Genomic DNA, 19309 nt, shown 5'->3' with positions numbered 1-19309 from the left:
TAAAACAAGTAGGCTACTGAACTTAAATGAAAAACTGAGATCATGATTCTTAATTTATTGACAAGATCAAGTTGCTTCAGCTCTCAAAGAATCTTCACAAAATACAAAGTACATTAGAATCTGATACCATGTTACCAGCATTAATCACTTTGGCACTTTTAGGAGCTTCAGCTATTCCTATCAACATTTCCAAAAGGCAAATAATATTTCCAGAATAAATATAAAAAGTCAACTTATGTTTAATGTCTCATGGCGCTTTCCTCTCTGAGTGGAGAGTAATGGTCATAGATGCCATAGATGTATACAGGTAGACTTTGCCTTGAATACACATGTATATAGATGGCAATGTTGGAATAAGATTTAAAATGTGAGCAGCAACAATGACCGGTCTACTACACTGTTAACTGTTTGGAATACACTCATGACAAAACACTGTTTTTCTTTACAAACCATTCCCATGTTCACACAGGGATCCTTGGAATATAACCCACTTTTACACCTTAAAATTATATATTACACATGAAACCCATGCAAAAATTATTCAACATCTGGCAGATAAAATTGAGACTCAGGAATGAATGATAAAATACGCAGATGTGAGTGACTGCATTTGACCATACAAATATAAACGTTATGGCTGTTATGGCTGTATGGTACACACAGACACATTCATGCCTAGGTAATCTCACACTGCAAAAATAAAGATGAATGGAAAGAGAAAAAGAAAACAATGGAACAGTCTGATGTTTTTAAACGGTCCACACAGACATTCATACAAAGGCTGTTTGCAATGAGACACCAAACAGACAAAACAGACATACACTGTTTAGTGTGCTGTGAGCTGTTTGAGGAGCAGTCCCTGGGTGTGCCCCCACCATGACAATAGCTCTAGTAGGAAGATGCACAGTACCAAAGTGCATGGCATTATAAGACTCTGGTGGCAGTGAAGACAGGAAGAGTACAAACCTAGAGCTAAAACCATCCGATAAAGACCTAGAAGAGGCATTGGTGTGAACTTAAAGGTAGACTCAGCGTTTTAAAGTTGCAACGAGCAGCTTCGCAGATATTGAGTTAACTGCAATGCAAGACCTTCTTCTCACACAGTATCTGCATATCATGCGCTGGTGTGCTTCACACTGCTACAACATGGTAGCTACGGGTCCAAAACAGCAGAGAAGTTTAGTTTGGCACTTAAACGGTCTTAGTTGTTACGGATATCGGCCAGATATGATGTTTACTTCGTGTATCGCCGAGTCTACCTTTAATAATAACCAATTGACATTTGAAAAATGGAATATGCAAGACTAAGGTCGATACAAGGTCTTGATTCGGTAGTGTAGTAACGATCACACACATTCAAGTATTTTTCACTCTTAAAATTCCCTGATTTACCAGTACAAAATAAATAAGACTGAAGTCATCAGTTCACCGAAATTGGCCCCTTATCGAAAATCATTATAGTTTGTTATTCTTGTGAGAGATAACGCATCCCTTCAAACAGCACTACTTGCCACAATGTGGAAATTAACACACATCATTGTATTGACAGGACAGCATCTTGGTACAGGGGACAATAAAGAAATCCCCTCATCATTGCAGTAGCTCAACACATTCTAGCCTACAGTACAGAGACTCAAACACAAGGCTTCAGACAAAGGTGCCCTATATCAGCCTAATATCCCCTCCTCTGCTTACCTCAGCTATTTCTCTGAAATGTGCACATCATGAATTCTCTTACAAGCATCTGACTAAATCTATGTCATCACCACAATACAACTGGGGATGAGGCTACAGTAGCAAGGTAAGACTAACAAGCTGTTTGTGTAGCACTACCCCTGCCCAATGCCCATCCCTTCCTATACATGAATACATACTGCAGTCCCAATAACGATTAACTATAAGAGAAGGGAGAGTGAGTGAGTCAGTGGGATTGACTGTCATACTAAGCTCCCCTCTTGGTTAAAACGATCAATTCAGTCCAGTCCCGAGCCTGCGGCAAGGCAGTGAGGGCTCTCTCTTGGCACAGCAACATGCCTGTAGACACTGACCAGGGATCAGTGCTGGGGAGCCCAGGGCTTGTGGTCAGTGGGAGGCGGTTGAGGAACCCGACTGTCCTGAGATCCGGGGTCTGTATTGGGGTCGTTGGGGCTGTGGGAGGGGGGCGAGGCAGCAGTCTGTCCATAAGAACACAGCACATCGCCTCCAGGTGTTAAGCAGCTGTCTCCTTGCTGTCTGTACTCCTCTTCCTCCAACACCACCTCTCCCTTCTCCAGGACAAACTTCAGGGTGGGGCCTCTGGCCTCCCCCTCCTCTAGCTCCCCCTCTTCTGCCAGGCGGAACTTGATGTTCATCTTCCCCAGGGGCTTATCTGCTTTGTCTGGAGTAGTGATCAGAGAGAGAACAAGAAAGAGAAAGATGAGGACAGAGGGAGCAAAGAAGACAGTGTAAGTGGAAAACATGTAATCTGTTACACATCAAACATGTAGCATTTAAGTTACAGAAGTGTTTTTGTCATTGAACCCCAAAAAACAATACTAAAGTTCAGAATGAAACATGAGTGAGGTTTTTGGGCTGTTTGACCTTTGCTAAATTTAGAACCCTTCATCCTCATAATGAACCCCCATATCCAGGCCGCCACTTTTTACATTTTATTTATTACACTTTACTCTTTATTTAGACTGTTGGCGACAGATGAGGAGACAAGCAAATTGGAGAACAGCAGGAAGCATAGATGCGGTAATTGAACCCTGGTCTTCGGTGGGGAGCATTATATTTGACTGACCGCTAGACCACAGGCCCCCTCTCTTACCTAGCTGTCTCTCCTTGGGCAGCATCAGTACATCTACGTTGCTGTGATCCTCCAGAGCAGAGGTGAGCAGCGCCCCCTCCTGGCTGAACAGGAAAACCAGAGGGATGGTGATGTCAGCCGTGGGCCCTCCATCTCCCACCATCTGGAACAGGGGCGTCTCTGCACTGTTACTCCCTTCCCGGTGGTCTAGGAGGGACGGTGAAACATGGGAAATTGAGTTTTGTATCGATGCAATCCAATGTTAATTGTTGCCTAGACTTTACTACACTCAATTCTTGAGAAAACCCCCCACTAATATTGCAGTTAGCCATGACAGCATTTATAATAGAATGCTTGTGACCACACACATAAATATTGCACTTGGGGAAAAGACATCTGTAAGTAGAAATAGAATTAAACAAACAGGCATTCTATTTTTGCTCTATTAGAGTGGCCACAAGGCTACATGTGTGCAAAAATAACGTTCAATGAGTAAAAAAAATGACAATCACCCTCACTCATACATACTGTCAAGTTCAACACAACATTGAACAATATCTTTGGGCTACACAGTACATTATTACATTGTACACTTTCTGCCAGTGGACATCTGTTCTACAATGTGCCAGCAGAGCATGATACCCGTTGGCATAATGGATCTCTTTCAGGCAGAGAGTACACCTGGCATACCCCTTTTATCCACTGTATTGAGAAAGAGGGAAAGTGTTGTGTTCCTTTTTATTTATTTAACTAGGCAAGTCAGTTAAGAACAAATTCTTATTTACAATGACGGTCTACCAATAGGCATCCTGCTGGGACTGGGATAAAAAAATATCTATCTATAAATAAATACTATATAAATATAGGACGAAACACACATCACAACAAGAGAGACAACACAACACTACATAAAGAGAGATCTAAGGTAACAACATACCAAGGCAGCAACACAGCATGGTAGCAACAACATGGTAGCACCGAGGTAAAGACAGTTTCAAGTTGGATATTCAACGGATATTCGCGCTTTCAAACCTTAATAGCTTTCAAACCACTTGAGCCACAGACTCCAAATAAGTGTCATTATGTTGGAACACAATATTGCACAGGTCTTATTTTCACGATTTGGACATTAATTCACTTTCCAAAGCTAATAAACATATGGAAATGTGAGCAGCATTTTGTATTCCTAGTTGAATTAGTTAGGGAGCGTAAACAAAGCACAAACTCTAATTTCATGTGACCTAATGACTTCAAACAAGGTTCAGAATGTCCACTGACTACCCTTCTATATTGCACACCTTTTTGTTTGTCCATTTTCATCTCACAAGATTTTACATTAATTTTTCAAAATGTAAAATTTCAATAGCTCCTTGGTCATGTGACCTAGTGACTTCAAACATGGTGCAGAATGTACCCTTCTATAGTACACTCTTGTTTGTGTACTGTAAAATCACACGGTGTAATGTACATTTTTCATAGTTTTAAATTTCAATAGCTCCTTGGTCATGTCAATTACACACCTAATTAGCGTGCAGTGGATATACACCCATATTGCATAACCTCTAGTTATGCCTCTTCTATATTGTTGTAAATTAATATTAGTTTGACAATTAGGGGGTTCAGTCCAGTGTTGTGTGTACCCTTTTCTTTAATATTTATCTATAATAATTGGTAGTTCTAAGTACTTATTTTCCCATTTTTTATTTTTCCCACAGTATTTAACTGCAGTACACAATAGGAGAGAGACAGGTATCTCCTTTCGTCATTAATATCAACCACTATAATCTAGTAGTAGAGTTAATTTCCTTTATGCCCCATTCTACACATAGCCTAAATTATAGGCACTGAACCATTTACAGGACAATAATAAAAGTAGCATATAGGATCCAACCCTATCGCAGAGTGAATAAATGTAGAGCGTGTGTAGACTAAGGAAAAAACAATTAAGTGACAGTTTCATCAGTACGTGCTGAAAGAAAGTCATATCACAAAGATCACAGATGACAGTGCCCACCAAATCTATGACAATGGAGAATGAATTGTAAGCACCAAAGTGTGTTTGTCAAAATAATATCTGAAAATGTCAGTTGTTGAACATAATACTTCTATTTGCAATAACAATTTATGATCTATGCAGTTGAGGAATATTCCATGTACCAACACTACATGTAGGATGGACATTCCCACATACAGTATTTTTAAAATTTATTTTATTTTTTATTTCACCTTTATTTAACCAGGTAGGCCAGTTGAGAACAAGTTGTCATTTACAACTGCGACCTGGCCAAGATAAAGCAAAGCAGTGTGACAAACAACAACACAGAGTTACACATGGAATAAACAAATGTACAGTCAATAACACAATAGAAAAGTCTATATACACAGTGTGTGCAAATTAAGTAAGATTAGGGAGGTAAAGGCAATAAATAGGCCATAGAGGCGAAATATTTACAATTTCGTAAATAAACACTGGAGTGATAGATGTGCAAGTAGAGATACTGGGGTGCAAACCAGACACCTAGGTATTTGTAGTTGTCCACATATTCTAAGTCAGAACCGTCCAGAGTAGTGATGCTAGGCAGGCGGGCAGGTGAGGGCAGGGATCGGTTGAAGAGCATGCATTTAGTTTTACTTGCATTTAAGAGCAGTTGCAGTATTTTCATTTTTGGAAAAATAACGTTCCCGTAGTAAACGGGATATTTTGTCAGGACAAGATGCTAGAATATACATATAATTGACAGCTTAGGATAGAAAACACTCTAAAGTTTCGAAAACTGTAAAAATATTGTGAGTATAACAGAACTGATATTGCAGGCGAAAGCCTGAGAAAAAGCCAATCCCGGAAGTGCCTAATGTTTTGAAAGCTCTGCGTTCCAATGCGTCCCTATTGAGCAGTGAATGGGCTATCAACCAGATTACTTTTTCTCCGTATTCCCCAAGGTGTCTACAGCATTGTGACGTAGTTTTACGCATTTATGTTGAAGAATACCCGTAAGCGGCTACATTGCGCAACTGGTCACCTGATGGCTCCCAGAGTGATTCTCGTGTAAAATACAGAGGTAGCCATTATTCCAATCGGTCCTACTGAAAAACCAATTGTCCCAGTGGATATATTATCGAATAGATATTTGAAAAAACACCTTAAGGATTGATTATAAAACAACGTTTGCCATGTTTCTGTCGATATTATGGAGCTAATTTGGAATATTTTTCGGCGTTTTCGTGAACGTGAAGAACCTTTACACCTTTACAACAATCTACTTTTTGATCTTCACTTCTTATCAGGTAAACTGCTACTATGTGTCAAGAAAATATCCCCTGTTAGGACTTAATGTACTCCAGTAAAAAAGGGCTGGTTTAGATTAAAAACTATTGCCCCAGGCCTCCCGGGTGGCGCAGTGGTCTAGGGCACTGCATCGCAGTGCTAGCTGTGCCACCAGAGACTGGGTTCTGTCGCAGTCGGCCGCGACCAGGAGGTCCATGGGGCGACCCACAAATGGCCTAGCGTCGTCCGGGTTAGGGAGGGTTTGGCCGGTAGGGATATCCTTGTCTCATCGCGCACTAGCGACTCCTGTGGCAGGCCGGGCACAGTGCACACATTGGTGCGGTTGGAATAACTAAGACCTGAATTTGAATGCAGCGTTTTCCGATTCCTCCTTCTCTTTCTGTCCAGCAGCGTCAACCAAAAACACTTGGCCTGATGGTTCATGCAGATATTGGGGAAGAAATATAGAAATGTATTGATCCTTAAATGATTTTACATCCGCTGATGTAAGAAGGGCTTTATAAATATATGTGATTTGATACAAACATTATTGGGCACAGTCAACAGCACAAAGGTCAAGAAGGTAGGGACAACAATACATCACACAAAGCAGCCACAACTGTCAGTAAGTGTCAATGATTGAGTCTTTGAATGAAGAGATGGAGATAAAACTGTTCAGTTTGAGTTTTTTGCAGCTCGTTCCAGTCGCTAGCTGCAGCGAACTGAAAAGAGGAGCCATTCACATTTTGAAAAACAACCACATACTGTAGAGGGAAAAAATAGTTAACAGATCATGGTTAGTTCGTTAGCTAGTTAACTAGTTTCACACAGATTGCCAGGGTCCAGTAAGCAACTAACGCGTTATAACTTGAGGAACGACAAAGAGCCGTATACCAGTTAATACTAGAGCGAATTGGTTAGGTTAATAATGATAGCTAATCTGATGTTGTAACGTTGGCTGTCACACGATAAACTAAATTATTTGATCAGTTGAATTGGCTAATGTCGCTCAACATTACTCTGGCTAACGGAGACTTCGATCCAGCTAGCAAGATACTTAACAATGCTAATACTTGTTCCACCACACGTTCTCCCTCACCTCAAACTTTCCAAATGTTTTTCACTTGACCACCACTGATGCTGTAACTAGTCAATTGGCTGTCTCCTCTTTCTACAGTCATGGTGCGCTGCATTCTGTCGTTATGTGAACGATTGGCTGAGCCTACGGCCACTAGTATTGCTCCAAACGCGCATCTCTCGTTCGCTTACAGTCAGTAGTGATCCAACCCCCCCTCTCCAAAACTTTTGTCATCAGATCTACACGTAGGTCACCTATTTTGGATTCAAAACGAAAGGTGACTAGTTTGCATCCCTGAGGGAAGGCTTGTGAGTGACATGAATGAAAAAAGGAATGGCATATCAATCAAAGCCTGTTAGGGGACTAACTTAGAAGGGTAAACACAGAACTACTGTAAACTCACACAAAAAAGTGAGTGATTGTAAGTAGTTACAGTAGACAGTAGTGCACTAACAATGCAGACCAACATGGCCTTCTCAAACTAGGTTAAGCCCCACTAAACTCTTTCCCTAAGCTCCTGACTCTTACAGCATAGTAACAGGCTGTGTCCTGATATTATGGACTGTGTAGGTGTAATATGAGAGAGAGAGAGGCAGAATTGGTGTGTCTTTTTCCCTCACCTATGAAGATGACTCCGATAGCCCCCGCCTCCTGTAGCCTACGGGCCTTGGCAGCAAACATGCAGTCGCCACGCAGTGCAAGGGCAATGTGCCCACTCAGCTCCTGAGCATTCTCTATGGGCCCACACGCTGTGTAGGGAGAGGTCTTCACGATGCTGCCCTTCACCTGGGAGAGGAACATGGCGTGTGTGAGAGAGAAGGGAGGAGAGATTCCTGTAAATACTCCATACAGTAGTGACACATGCAGACATCCAAAGAGCTCCAGAAATATACAAAACGAATGCTGACATGGGTAAATATTTAAATTTGAGTCTTTGGGTGATACATTTAAGAGGATTAGGAGGTGCATGCCTGTCTTTTATCAATATTCTGAGTGACATATAAAGCAAATACAAATAAATGCAAGATTCAAGAAAGCTCACCCCGTGCTCCTGCTTGATTAGGTCCATTCCAAACTTGGCTGGTCCAGCAGTCAGGACCATTCTACCCAGATACGGGGGGGATATGAGCTGAATGATGAGGGGCACTACTTCCTCCTCTGGGGTCTGGGTCACCTCTGCCACCAGTTTCACCCTGTAAACACCTTCATGTGCCTCATTAAAAGAAAGACATTGGTGAAATGAATTACACAGGAGCATGATGGAAACAGGGTAATGTTGCCCTGCTAAGCAAGAGGGACAATAGAATGCTAGGTCACATCCCAAATTGCACCCTATTCCCTATATTGTGCACTATTTTTGACCATGGCCCATAGGGTTCTGGTCACAAGTAGTGCACTGCATAGGAAAAAGGGTGCCATTTGGGATGCACACTTAGAGGCAATAGAGTGCGATAGATAAATAAGCTGCTCAATCATCTTACCCCATGTGTCTCTGTTGCCCCAGCTTCATTCAGTGGGGTGAGGGAGATGCCCATGCTCCTCAAAAACTCCACTGGCTCCATACCGTGGTCGTGAAGTGGCAGCTCGATGCCCCTGCAAACACACACACACACACAATCGTCAGATAGGGAGTTTGATTAAGATTAACATGGGTAGACCCCGGGCAAAAGCGGTGAGGGAGGCCCCTCTCAAATCAAATAGTCATATGTGCTGCCTGGTCATATTGTCAACAAGGCAGCATGGTGCAATGTTCAGAAACATACCTTATGTAAAATACATTTTGTATGTTAGAATTTTCAAACTAGTTTTCCTCAAGGCGGCAGATAAAGCACACGTTTTTTTTTAATCAGGGGAGCATGTGAAAACTCGGAATCCTTAGTCATTACTCCACATTAGGGTTGGATAGGTTACTTTCTAAAATGTAATCCGTTAGTTCCTAGTTACCTGTCCAGAATTGTAATCAGTAACGTAACTTTTGGATTACCCAAACTCTAATCTAATCTGATTACTTTCAGTTACTTTCCCCTTAAAAATGAAAGATTCACCCATTTTTAACATTATATTGTTTTTTTCCCATCTCTTAGCAATGTATCGATTTCCGGGATCATTACTCTGTATCTGAGCTATTGCCGTTGAAGAAGGCCGACATTTGGCTGGTATGATGTATTTATAACTAACTCAAGATGGTTCATCTGTGTCGTTTACAGTGGGAGCAAATGAAGCAGTGGGCAGAACAAGCATGAGCTAGTGATATCCTATCGGCGCGTTGTAGAATTTATTTGCATATTTCCATTAGCGAACGTCTCCTCTGAAGTGCGCATGTGCACAAACTTAATTCAACCTTGCACTCCTAAACAATGTCATTTTCTACAAAGTCTATAAAAAACAAAAAACTTAGTGCACTGTGTTCAGATTCTAGTTTTGGGAACAGAAATGTATTGAGATTTTGCACTGAAGCGTCCCAGTTTCACCTAGTTCCATCCTCTCCTACTACTGGACTTCCTCTCACTACCATATTTGGTGGTGATAAAACGTTCTAAACGGACGCTTCAGTTTTATAGCCCCTGTGACGTGTCTGGATTACCCAGCCTGTGACGTGTCTGGATTACCCAGCCTGTGACGTGTCTGGATTACCCAGCCTGTGACGTGTCTGGATTACCCAGCCTGTGACGTGTCTGGATTACCCAGCCTGTGACGTGTCTGGATTACCCAGCCTGTGACGTGTCTGGATTACCCAGCCTGTGACGTGTCTGGATTACCCAGCCTGTGACGTGTCTGGATTACCCAGCCTGTGACGTGTCTGGATTACCCAGCCTGTGACGTGTCTGGATTATAATAACAACAACATGAATCATTTGTTCACAGAAGATATTGTGGTCACATAATGTTATTTAACACTGTAAATTGTAGGAATGTGTGGTTTTGGGTGGAATTTTCCTTTAAGAGGTAATAAAGCCAAAAATGAATATTACCAATTGAACTTCATCTATAGTAGGATAAATCAATGTTAGAGTTTACATAGCTGGCCATAAATGGATGTTTCATTTTCCTTTATGTGTTGGTTATGTAGGCTTCTTAACCCATCATTTTCTACTACATATGATAATGCCATATCTTTACATTTCCAGTCCTCAATTTAATATCCCTTGATCCACAAAAAAGGACTTGGAAATATGAAATATAGATTACCCAAATTGTTTTACCTGAGCATAACCCAACAACTAAGGATTTATAAGCCTACTCTGTTGTTTATGATTTTGTTGTCATGGAGGATTGATTGGGCTCATTGCTTAGAGTAAAAAAAAAAAAAGCTGCTCTCATGGAATGGCTCGCTTTGAGAACTACAGAAAAGTGCCATTTGCATGTGAAAATGTAATGCCATATGTTGCATTTGCTATTGGCCTTTTGTCTGTTTTTTATGGTGACACTTTCATATCTCGATAATATGTTTAAAGTCTATCAAAAGTGTGAGAGTTTAATCATGTGTCTGTTAGGTCTTTGGATTGTTTTTATCAGCACAAATTAGATTGAGCAATAAAAGCCCCACTCTTCTTAAATAAAACTACTTTAACATTATGGACTGGAGCACAATATACCAGGGAGAAGTATAGAACAGAGAAACTCCCTCAAACTTCTATTCCAAAGGCTGTAAAGCACACTATGAAGCTGTTGCAAGAGAGCATTTTTCATTGGCTGTCCACTGGTTGCAAAAACAATGATTGATAGGTAGTTAAACTCATTCAATTCATCCATTATACGTGTTAAAATACACATGGCCTACACATTTGTGAACAGCCATCCACATCAACCACAATCCATCCATAAGGTGCAAATAGCTAAATGAGAGAGCAGCAGTGTGATTCACATCAATGCGCTATGTACAGTAGATATCAATAATAAGTGATATCAGTATCGCCAGTAGGCTACACCACTGATGTCATCCTTACCTCCAAGCGTTTATTCAAGTTGTATAATTTTTGGATGCCGGGGTTAACACAAAGGATGTAACAGAAGGAAAATTTAAAGAAGAAAAAAATCTATCTTCGTGAATGTGCAGCTACAGTGCCTTGCGAAAGTATTCGGCCCCCTTGAACTTTGCGACCTTTTGCCACATTTCAGGCTTCAAACATAAAGATATAAAACTGTATTTTTTTTGTGAAGAATCAACAACAAGTGGGACACAATCATGAAGTGGAACGACATTTATTGGATATCTCAAACTTTTTTAACAAATCAAAAACTGAAAAATTGGGCGTGCAAAATTTTTCAGCCCCCTTTACTTTCAGTGCAGCAAACTCTCTCCAGAAGTTCAGTGAGGATCTCTGAATGATCCAATGTTGACCTAAATGACTAATGATGATAAATACAATCCACCTGTGTGTAATCAAGTCTCCGTATAAATGCACCTGCACATAGTCTCAGAGGTCCGTAAAATGCGCAGAGAGCATCATGAAGAACAAGGAACACACCAGGCAGGTCCGAGATACTGTTGTGAAGACGTTTAAAGCCGGATTTGGATAGAAAAAGATTTCCCAAGCTTTAAACATCCCAAGGAGCACTGTGCAAGCGATAATATTGAAATGGAAGGAGTATCAGACCACTGCAAATCTACCAAGACCTGGCTGTCCCTCTAAACTTTCAGCTCATACCAGGAGAAGACTGATCAGAGATGCAGCCAAGAGGCCCATGATCACTCTGGATGAACTGCAGAGATCTACAGCTGAGGTGGGAGACTCTGTCCATAGGACAACAATCAGTCATATATTGCACAAATCTGGCCTTTATGGAAGAGTGGCAAGAAGAAAGGAATTTCTTAAAGATATCCATAAAAAGTGTTGTTTAAAGTTTGCCACAAGCCACCTGGGAGACACACCAAACATGTGGAAGAAGGTGCTCTGGTCAGATGAAACCAAAATTGAAATTTTTGGCAACAATGCAAAACGTTATGTTTGGCGTAAAAGCAACACAGCTCATCACCCTGAACACACGCTCATCACACCATCCCCACTGTCAAACATGGTGGTGGCAGCATCATGGTTTGGGCCTGCTTTTCTTCAGCAGGGACAGAGAAGATGGTTAAAATTGATGGGAAGATGGATGGAGCCAAATACAGGACCATTCTGGAAGAAAACCTGATGGAGTCTGCAAAAGACCTGAGACTCTGACGGAGATTTGTCTTCCAACAAGACAATGATCCAAAACATAAAGCAAAATCTACAATGGAATGGTTCAATAATAAACATATCCAGGTGTTAGAATGGCCAAGTCAAAGTCCAGACCTGAATCCAATCGAGAATCTGTGGAAAGAACTGAAAACTGCTGTTCACAAATGCTCTCCATCCAACCTCACTGAGCTCGAGCTGTTTTGCAAGGAGGAATGGGAAAAAATGTCAGTCTCTCGATGTGCAAAAATGATAGAGACATACCCCAAGCGACTTACAGCTGTAATCGCAGCAAAAGGTGGCGCTACAAAGTATTAACTTAAGGGGGCTGAATAATTTTGCACGCCCAATTTTTCAGTTTTTGATTGTTAAAAAAGTTTGAAATATCCAATAAATGTCGTTCCACTTCATGATTGTGTCCCACTTGTTGTTGATTCTTCACAAAAAAATACAGTTTTATATCTTTATGTTTGAAGCCTGAAAAGTGGCAAAAGGTCGCAAAGTTCAAGTGGGCCGAATACTTTCGCAAGGCACTGTATTTACAACACACAGACACACCTGTCAGGTGACGGATGGAAAGCCCGGCCCACCCCAGTCAGGTACTTGTAGCTGTCCCTTATGGTCTTGGCAAAGGAGGGGTTGTTGGGGAACAGGGTCTGGGTGCTGGGGCACGAGTAGGTGAACAGGTCCTCCTCCACGGCAGTGGGCGCTTCCTAGACACAAAATGGCGGATCAGTTTCAGCTCTTCTGACCATAACACACGTTCATAACTGGACAGCTGGTTCAAATAGACACCATATGGCAAATCAGTTTCAGCTCCTCTGACCATAACACAACTGTTGGTAACTGACTGAGCCTCACCGTGTTGTTGCCCCGACACGGGGGCTGTGAAGTGGACAGGGAGACAGGCAGCAGGTGGGCCTCGGTGGTGAAGATGTAGTCGTCAATGTCGAAGTGAAGCTGATTCTTCTCAGAGAACAGAAGGTACAGGTACTTAAACATCTCCGCTAGGAAGAATGAGTCCATCCTAAAGAGAAAGGGAATGTTTGAAATCACTTGAACAGAACAAATAATGGGTCACGTGACACTGTCATTTGAGCTCTCTTGCTAAAGACCAACATATCCATTAGTAATATTGGAAATAGCACAGTTGAAGGCTGTAGTGAAAAGGAATCAGTGGAGATGACCTGAGGTTTCAGATTTGAACCCATATGTTTCACTGTGTTCCCCTACCTATCCTCATGGGTCCCTGTGCGGACATCCTGCACAGCTGCAAACCCACAAGGCACCCTGGCATGAGCGTTGAGCTTCTCCACTATGGACTGGCCCACTCTGAGGTAGTAGGGGTCACCTGTGGCCTGTGGAAGGGAAAACGTGGTTTATCCCATTCCCAACCCCTCTCTCAAACAGTTCAGGATACACCATTACTATGCATGTTGGCTTTTCACAGCGGGAACAGCATTACCTTGTAGAGGTAGTAGGTGCTTTCTGCAAACTCTGGCCTCAGAGGGTGTTGACCCCAATGAACTCTGAACTCCGTGGTGAAAGCCTGCAACGTGAGGAATACCACGCAGTCAAGCAGAGCTGAGAGCAGATATTATCCTCTTGACTCAAATTTCAAATGTCACTTTTTCTGACCTCAGGGAGAAACTTGTGTTGCTTGGTGACCTGGTAGAGCATTTCATGGGTCTCTATGGCTGGTTTCAGGTCTCCTCTCAAAACCTATAGTGAAGAGGTTGATAAGGCAGTCTTTACTATGAACGATTCCCTTTCAGAGTGTATACTTGATCATACAACCCACTTAAACTATAGAAACTCAACCTACAAACCAGAGAACGTTCTTCTGCTGTAGTGGAAAGAGATGTGGTCATGATGATGTCATGATACAAACAGAGGGTCTCATTGTTCACTTATGTCATATTTGCATTCCAAATAGCACCATATGGGCCCATAAAAAAAAGTTGTGCACTGTTTAGGGAATAGGATGCCATTTGGGATGCATCCTATGTCATATTATTAGAGGCAGGGGGGGCTAACCATAACCCTGACAAGTGGCGATGATAGAGGTTGTGTTATGGGAATCACCTGCAGGCCGGGGAAGAAGGCGAGTAGGGAGTCCATCCAGCTGCGGACGCTCACCGTGGGGTTGTGCATGTGCACGTTGAGCAGCAGCGGAGGCTGGCTGATGTACTTCATGATGGCGCTGTAATGCTGTAGGAGACAACAGACAGCCGGGGTCACTAAAGATACCTACATTATGCATGATGTGTTTTGATATGGGGGGTTAGATCAGTGATGTGACTGAGACCCCGTTTACACGTCATACTAATGTACATCTTGTTTTATCTGATTTCTATCTGACCACAGTTAATCTGAACTCAGAGCATTTGATATGAACATGTATTTTTTGTTGTCTGGTTCTGCAATCTGGATGCAGGTAGCATTTTAAATTCAAATGTAAATGGTGTCTGAGAATTTGGAGTGTTATCTACAAGCATAGAGCAATTCATTGCAATACATCTGCAGCTGGTGATAGTACAGTAGAGTCTCACAGTGTTGAACCTCTCCAGGTAAACGTTGTCTCCCAATAGAATGTAGGCCTTCATTAGGTACTCATAGTAGGAGTCAATGCCAGCACCCACACCACTGTCTGAAGATACACAGAGGAAGGGAGAGGGGGGAGATACTGTTAATATAGGGCCTGACTGAGCTAATGTAAATAACAAAACAGGCAGAGACACGTATTCAAAACCAAACTAGTAGTATTGGAAGTGACTAAATGGTATATAAAGGAACTGAGTGGGACGATGCGTCATCACATGATGCGAGGTGATAAAATGTTTGTTCCTACTGCTAAATTTTGACTTTAAATGAGAGAGTGGTTGACTATGTGTGAAGGTGAGGGCGAGTGTGCTTTCTGCTAGAGGTCGACCGATTATGATTTTTCAACGCCGATACCGATTATTGGTGGACCAAAAAAGGCCGATACCGATTAAATCGGACGAGATATATATATATACATATACAGTGCCTTGCGAAAGTATTCGGCCCCCTTGAACTTTGCGACCTTTTGCCACATTTCAAGCTTCAAACATAAAGATATAAAACTGTATTTTTTTGTGAAGAATCAACAACAAGTGGGACACAATCATGAAGTGGAACGACATTTATTGGATACTTCAAACTTTTTTAACAAATCAAAAACTGAAAAATTGGGCGTGCAAAATTATTCAGCCCCTTTACTTTCAGTGCAGCAAACTCTCTCCAGAAGTTCAGTGAGGATCTCTGAATGATTCAATGTTGACCTAAATGACTAATGATGATAAATACAATCCACCTGTGTGTAATCAAGTCTCCGTATAAAGGCACCTGCACTGTGATAGTCTCAGAGGTCCGTTAAAAGCGCAGAGAGCATCATGAAGAACAAGGAACACACCAGGCAGGTCCGAGATACTGTTGTGAAGAAGTTTAAAGCCGGATTTGGATACAAAAAGATTTCCCAAGCTTTAAACATCCCAAGGAGCACTGTGCAAGCGATAATATTGAAATGGAAGGAGTATCAGACCACTGCAAATCTACCAAGACCTGGCCGTCCCTCTAAACTTTCAGCTCATACAAGGAGAAGACTGATCAGAGATGCAGCCAAGAGGCCCATGATCACGCTGGATGAACTGCAGAGATCTACAGCTGAGGTGGGAGACTCTGTCCATAGGACAACAATCAGTCCTATATTGCACAAATCTGGCCTTTATGGAAGAGTGGCAAGAAGAAAGCCATTTCTTAAAGATATCCATAAAAAGTGTCGTTTAAAGTTTGCCACAAGCCACCTGGGAGACACACCAAACATCTGGAAGAAGGTGCTCTGGTCAGATGAAACCAAAATTCAACTTTTTGGCAACAATGCAAAACGTTATGTTTGGCGTAAAAGCAACGCAGCTGAACACACCATCCCCACTGTCAAACATGGTGGTGGCAGCATCATGGTTTGGGCCTGCTTTTCTTCAGCAGGGACAGGGAAGATGGTTAAAATTGATGGGAAGATGGATGGAGCCAAATACAGGACCATTCTGGAAGAAAACCTGATGGAGTCTGCAAAAGACCTGAGACTGGGACGGAGATTTGTCTTCCAACAAGACAATGATCCAAAACATAAAGCAAAATCTACAATCGAATGGTTCAAAAATAAACATATCAAGGTGTTAGAATGGCCAAGTCAAAGTCCAGACCTGAATCCAATCGAGAATATGTGGAAAGAACTGAAAACTGCTGTTCACAAATGCTCTCCATCCAACCTCACTGAGCTCGAGCTGTTTTGCAAGGAGGAATGGGAAAAAATGTCAGTCTCTCGATGTGCAAAACTGATAGAGACATACCCCAAGCGACTTACAGCTGTAATCGCAGCAAAAGGTGGCGCTACAAAGTATTAACTTAAGGGGGCTGAATAGTTTTATATCTTTATGTTTGAAGCCTGAAATGTAGCAAAAGGTCACAAAGTTCAAGGGGGCCGAATACTTTCGCAAGGCACTGTATATATTTTTAATAATGACAATTACAAAAACTTAACTTAACTTAATATAATACATCAATAAAATCTATTTAGTCTCAAATTATGAAACATGTTACATTTGGTTTAAATAATGCAAAAACAAAGTGTTGGAGAAGAAAGGAAAAAGTGCAATATGTGCCACGTAAAAAAGCTCACGTTTAAGTTCCTTGCTCAGAACATGAGAACATATGAAAGCTGGTGGTTCCTTTTAACATGAGTCTTCAATATTCCCAGGTAAGAAGTTTTAGGTTGTAGTTATTATAGGACTATTTCTCTCTATACCATTTGCATTTCATATACCTTTGACTATTGGATGTTCTAACAGGTACTTTAGTATTGCCAGCCTAATCTCGGGAGTTGATAGGCTTGGAGTAATAAACAGCGCAATGCTTGAAGCATTGTGAAGAGCTGCTGGCAAACGCAGTAAAGTGCTGTTTGAATGAATGCTTACGATCCTGCTGCTGCCTTCCACTGCTCAATCAAATCATAGACTTAATTATAATAATACACAGAAATACGAGCCTTCGATCATTAATATGGTCAGATCCGGAAACTATCATTTTGAAAACAAAACATTTATTCTTTCAGTGAAATACGGAACCGTTCCATATTTTATCTAACGGGTAGCATCCATAAGTCTAAATATTGCTGTTATATTGCACAACCTTCAATGTTATGTCATAATTACGTAAAATGGTGGCAAATTAGTTGGCGGCCCAAACTGTTGCATATACCCTGACTCTGCGTGCAATGAACGCAAGAGAAGTGACACAATTTCCCTAGTTTAATATTGCCTGCGAACATTAATTTATTTTAACTAAATATGCAGGTTTAAAAAAAATATACTTCTGTGTATTGATTTTAAGAAAGGCATTGATGTTTATGGTTAGGTACATTCGTGCAACGATTGTGGTTTTTTCGCAAATGCGCTTTTGTTAAATCATCCCCCGTTTGGTGAAGTTGGCTGTCTTTGTTAGGAAGAACTAGTCTTCACACAGTTCGCAATGAGCCAGGCAGCCAAACTGCTGCATATACCCTGACTCTGTTGCACAGAACGCAAGAGAAGTGACACAATTTCCCTAGTTAAAAAAAAATCATATTAGCAGGCAATATTAACTAAATATGCAGGTTTAAAAATATATACTTCTGTGTATTGATTTTAAGAAAGGCGTTGATGTTTATGGTTAGGTACACATTGGTGCAACGACAGTGCTTTTTTCGCGAATGCGCTTGTTAAATCACCCGTTTGGCAAAGTAGGCTGTGATTCAATGATAAATTAACAGGCACCGCATCAATTATATGCAACGCAGGACAAGCTAGATAAACTAGTAATATCAACCATGTGTAGTTAACTAGTGATTATGTTAAGATTGATTGTTTTTTATAAGATATGTTTAATGCTAGCTAACACCTTACCTTGGCTCCTCGCTGCACTCGCAATGCAGTCTCCTCGTGTAATGCAATGTAATCGGTGTCCAAAAATGCTGATTACCGATTGTTATGAAAACTTGAAATCGGCCTTAATTAATCGGCCATTCCGATTAATCGGTTGACCTCTACTTTCTGCATGGCTGAGTGTGTGACAGTGGATCTTTGGCTCACCCCTGCGGACCCAGTCTCCATTGTGGATATTGATGACGGTGCCCACGAGGTCACTTCCTCTCTGTCTCTTCTCCCACAGGACGTCCAATGCTTTCCTAGCATGCTCCTGTGGGACACAGAAACACAGGGTTATCATCTTCATACACACTGGCCAATAAATACAAGACACTATCGATTATTACTGGAATTACTAATGTACCTCGAACACAGCCTCCCCAGACAGCCGACTGAGAGCAGCAAACTCCAGAATCATGGTCCCTGCACAGGCTGTACAGGTGTCCGACTCAGTGCCTGTGCGTGACAGGGGGTTAAGGACCCCATACCTCAGGTTTACCTGGAAACAAACAGACAAGAAGTAAGTGTATTGAATGTACTACATGCATATTGTCAGATAGCTTTGTAGTCTTATTACTATCTTGAATCACTTTTAATCCTCTATTCATATTCGACTGGACAGTCCGGTCAGACCTGCATCTGGTACTTTTCCGTTCATGTGACATTGTGGAAGTTCTGATAAACAAGGCGTTGTGCACCCAGGGGTCCCGAGAAAACCAGAAGCGTGGAGACTGAGTGAGGTGTGTTACCCTGGGGTAGGGAAGGCCACTGGAGGTGTTGAAGGCAGGCAGCAGTCTGTGGCCCAGCTCCTTGGCCATGTGGAGCAGCTCATCTCTGTACCACTGCATCCTCTCCCCCCGCTGACGGAGCATGTCAGCCATCACATGCGCCCCCAGCAAGCCTCTGTAGGGAGAGCAAGATGATGGTGTGGTGAGCAAGATGATGGTGTGGTGAGCAAGATGATGGTGTGGTGAGCACGTGGCAATGCCCAGACAATTTACTATTCATCTCAATATAAAAATACTGTCAGCC

At 41.8% G+C, this 19309-nt stretch overlaps 1 protein-coding gene across 1 annotated transcript in view; it reads right to left on the bottom strand.

Annotated features, from left to right (window-relative positions):
• Positions 1-40: 40 nt before the first annotated feature.
• The window catches only part of LOC110523505 (ER degradation-enhancing alpha-mannosidase-like protein 3), a 22797-nt gene continuing 3528 nt past the window's right edge, over positions 41-19309 (bottom strand). The window contains exons 6-20 of the mRNA XM_021602255.3: positions 19027-19180; positions 18642-18776; positions 18443-18548; positions 14846-14943; positions 14379-14504; positions 13932-14015; positions 13759-13842; positions 13527-13651; positions 13155-13320; positions 12852-13006; positions 8613-8724; positions 8174-8344; positions 7752-7917; positions 2810-2995; positions 41-2377 (exon numbers count right to left, since the gene is read on the bottom strand). Of these exons, the coding sequence (XP_021457930.3) occupies positions 2055-2377; positions 2810-2995; positions 7752-7917; positions 8174-8344; positions 8613-8724; positions 12852-13006; positions 13155-13320; positions 13527-13651; positions 13759-13842; positions 13932-14015; positions 14379-14504; positions 14846-14943; positions 18443-18548; positions 18642-18776; positions 19027-19180 (2191 nt within the window). The 3' untranslated portion in view covers positions 41-2054. The remainder of the gene's footprint in view (positions 2378-2809; positions 2996-7751; positions 7918-8173; positions 8345-8612; positions 8725-12851; positions 13007-13154; positions 13321-13526; positions 13652-13758; positions 13843-13931; positions 14016-14378; positions 14505-14845; positions 14944-18442; positions 18549-18641; positions 18777-19026; positions 19181-19309) is intronic.

This window comes from Oncorhynchus mykiss, chromosome 5 (genome assembly GCF_057628025.1).
Source record: "Oncorhynchus mykiss isolate SJ-2025 chromosome 5, ASM5762802v1, whole genome shotgun sequence".
Classification (NCBI taxonomy): domain Eukaryota; kingdom Metazoa; phylum Chordata; class Actinopteri; order Salmoniformes; family Salmonidae; genus Oncorhynchus; species Oncorhynchus mykiss.
Note: the sequence above shows the minus strand (reverse complement) of the source record. Positions and strands in the feature narration are given on the sequence as shown.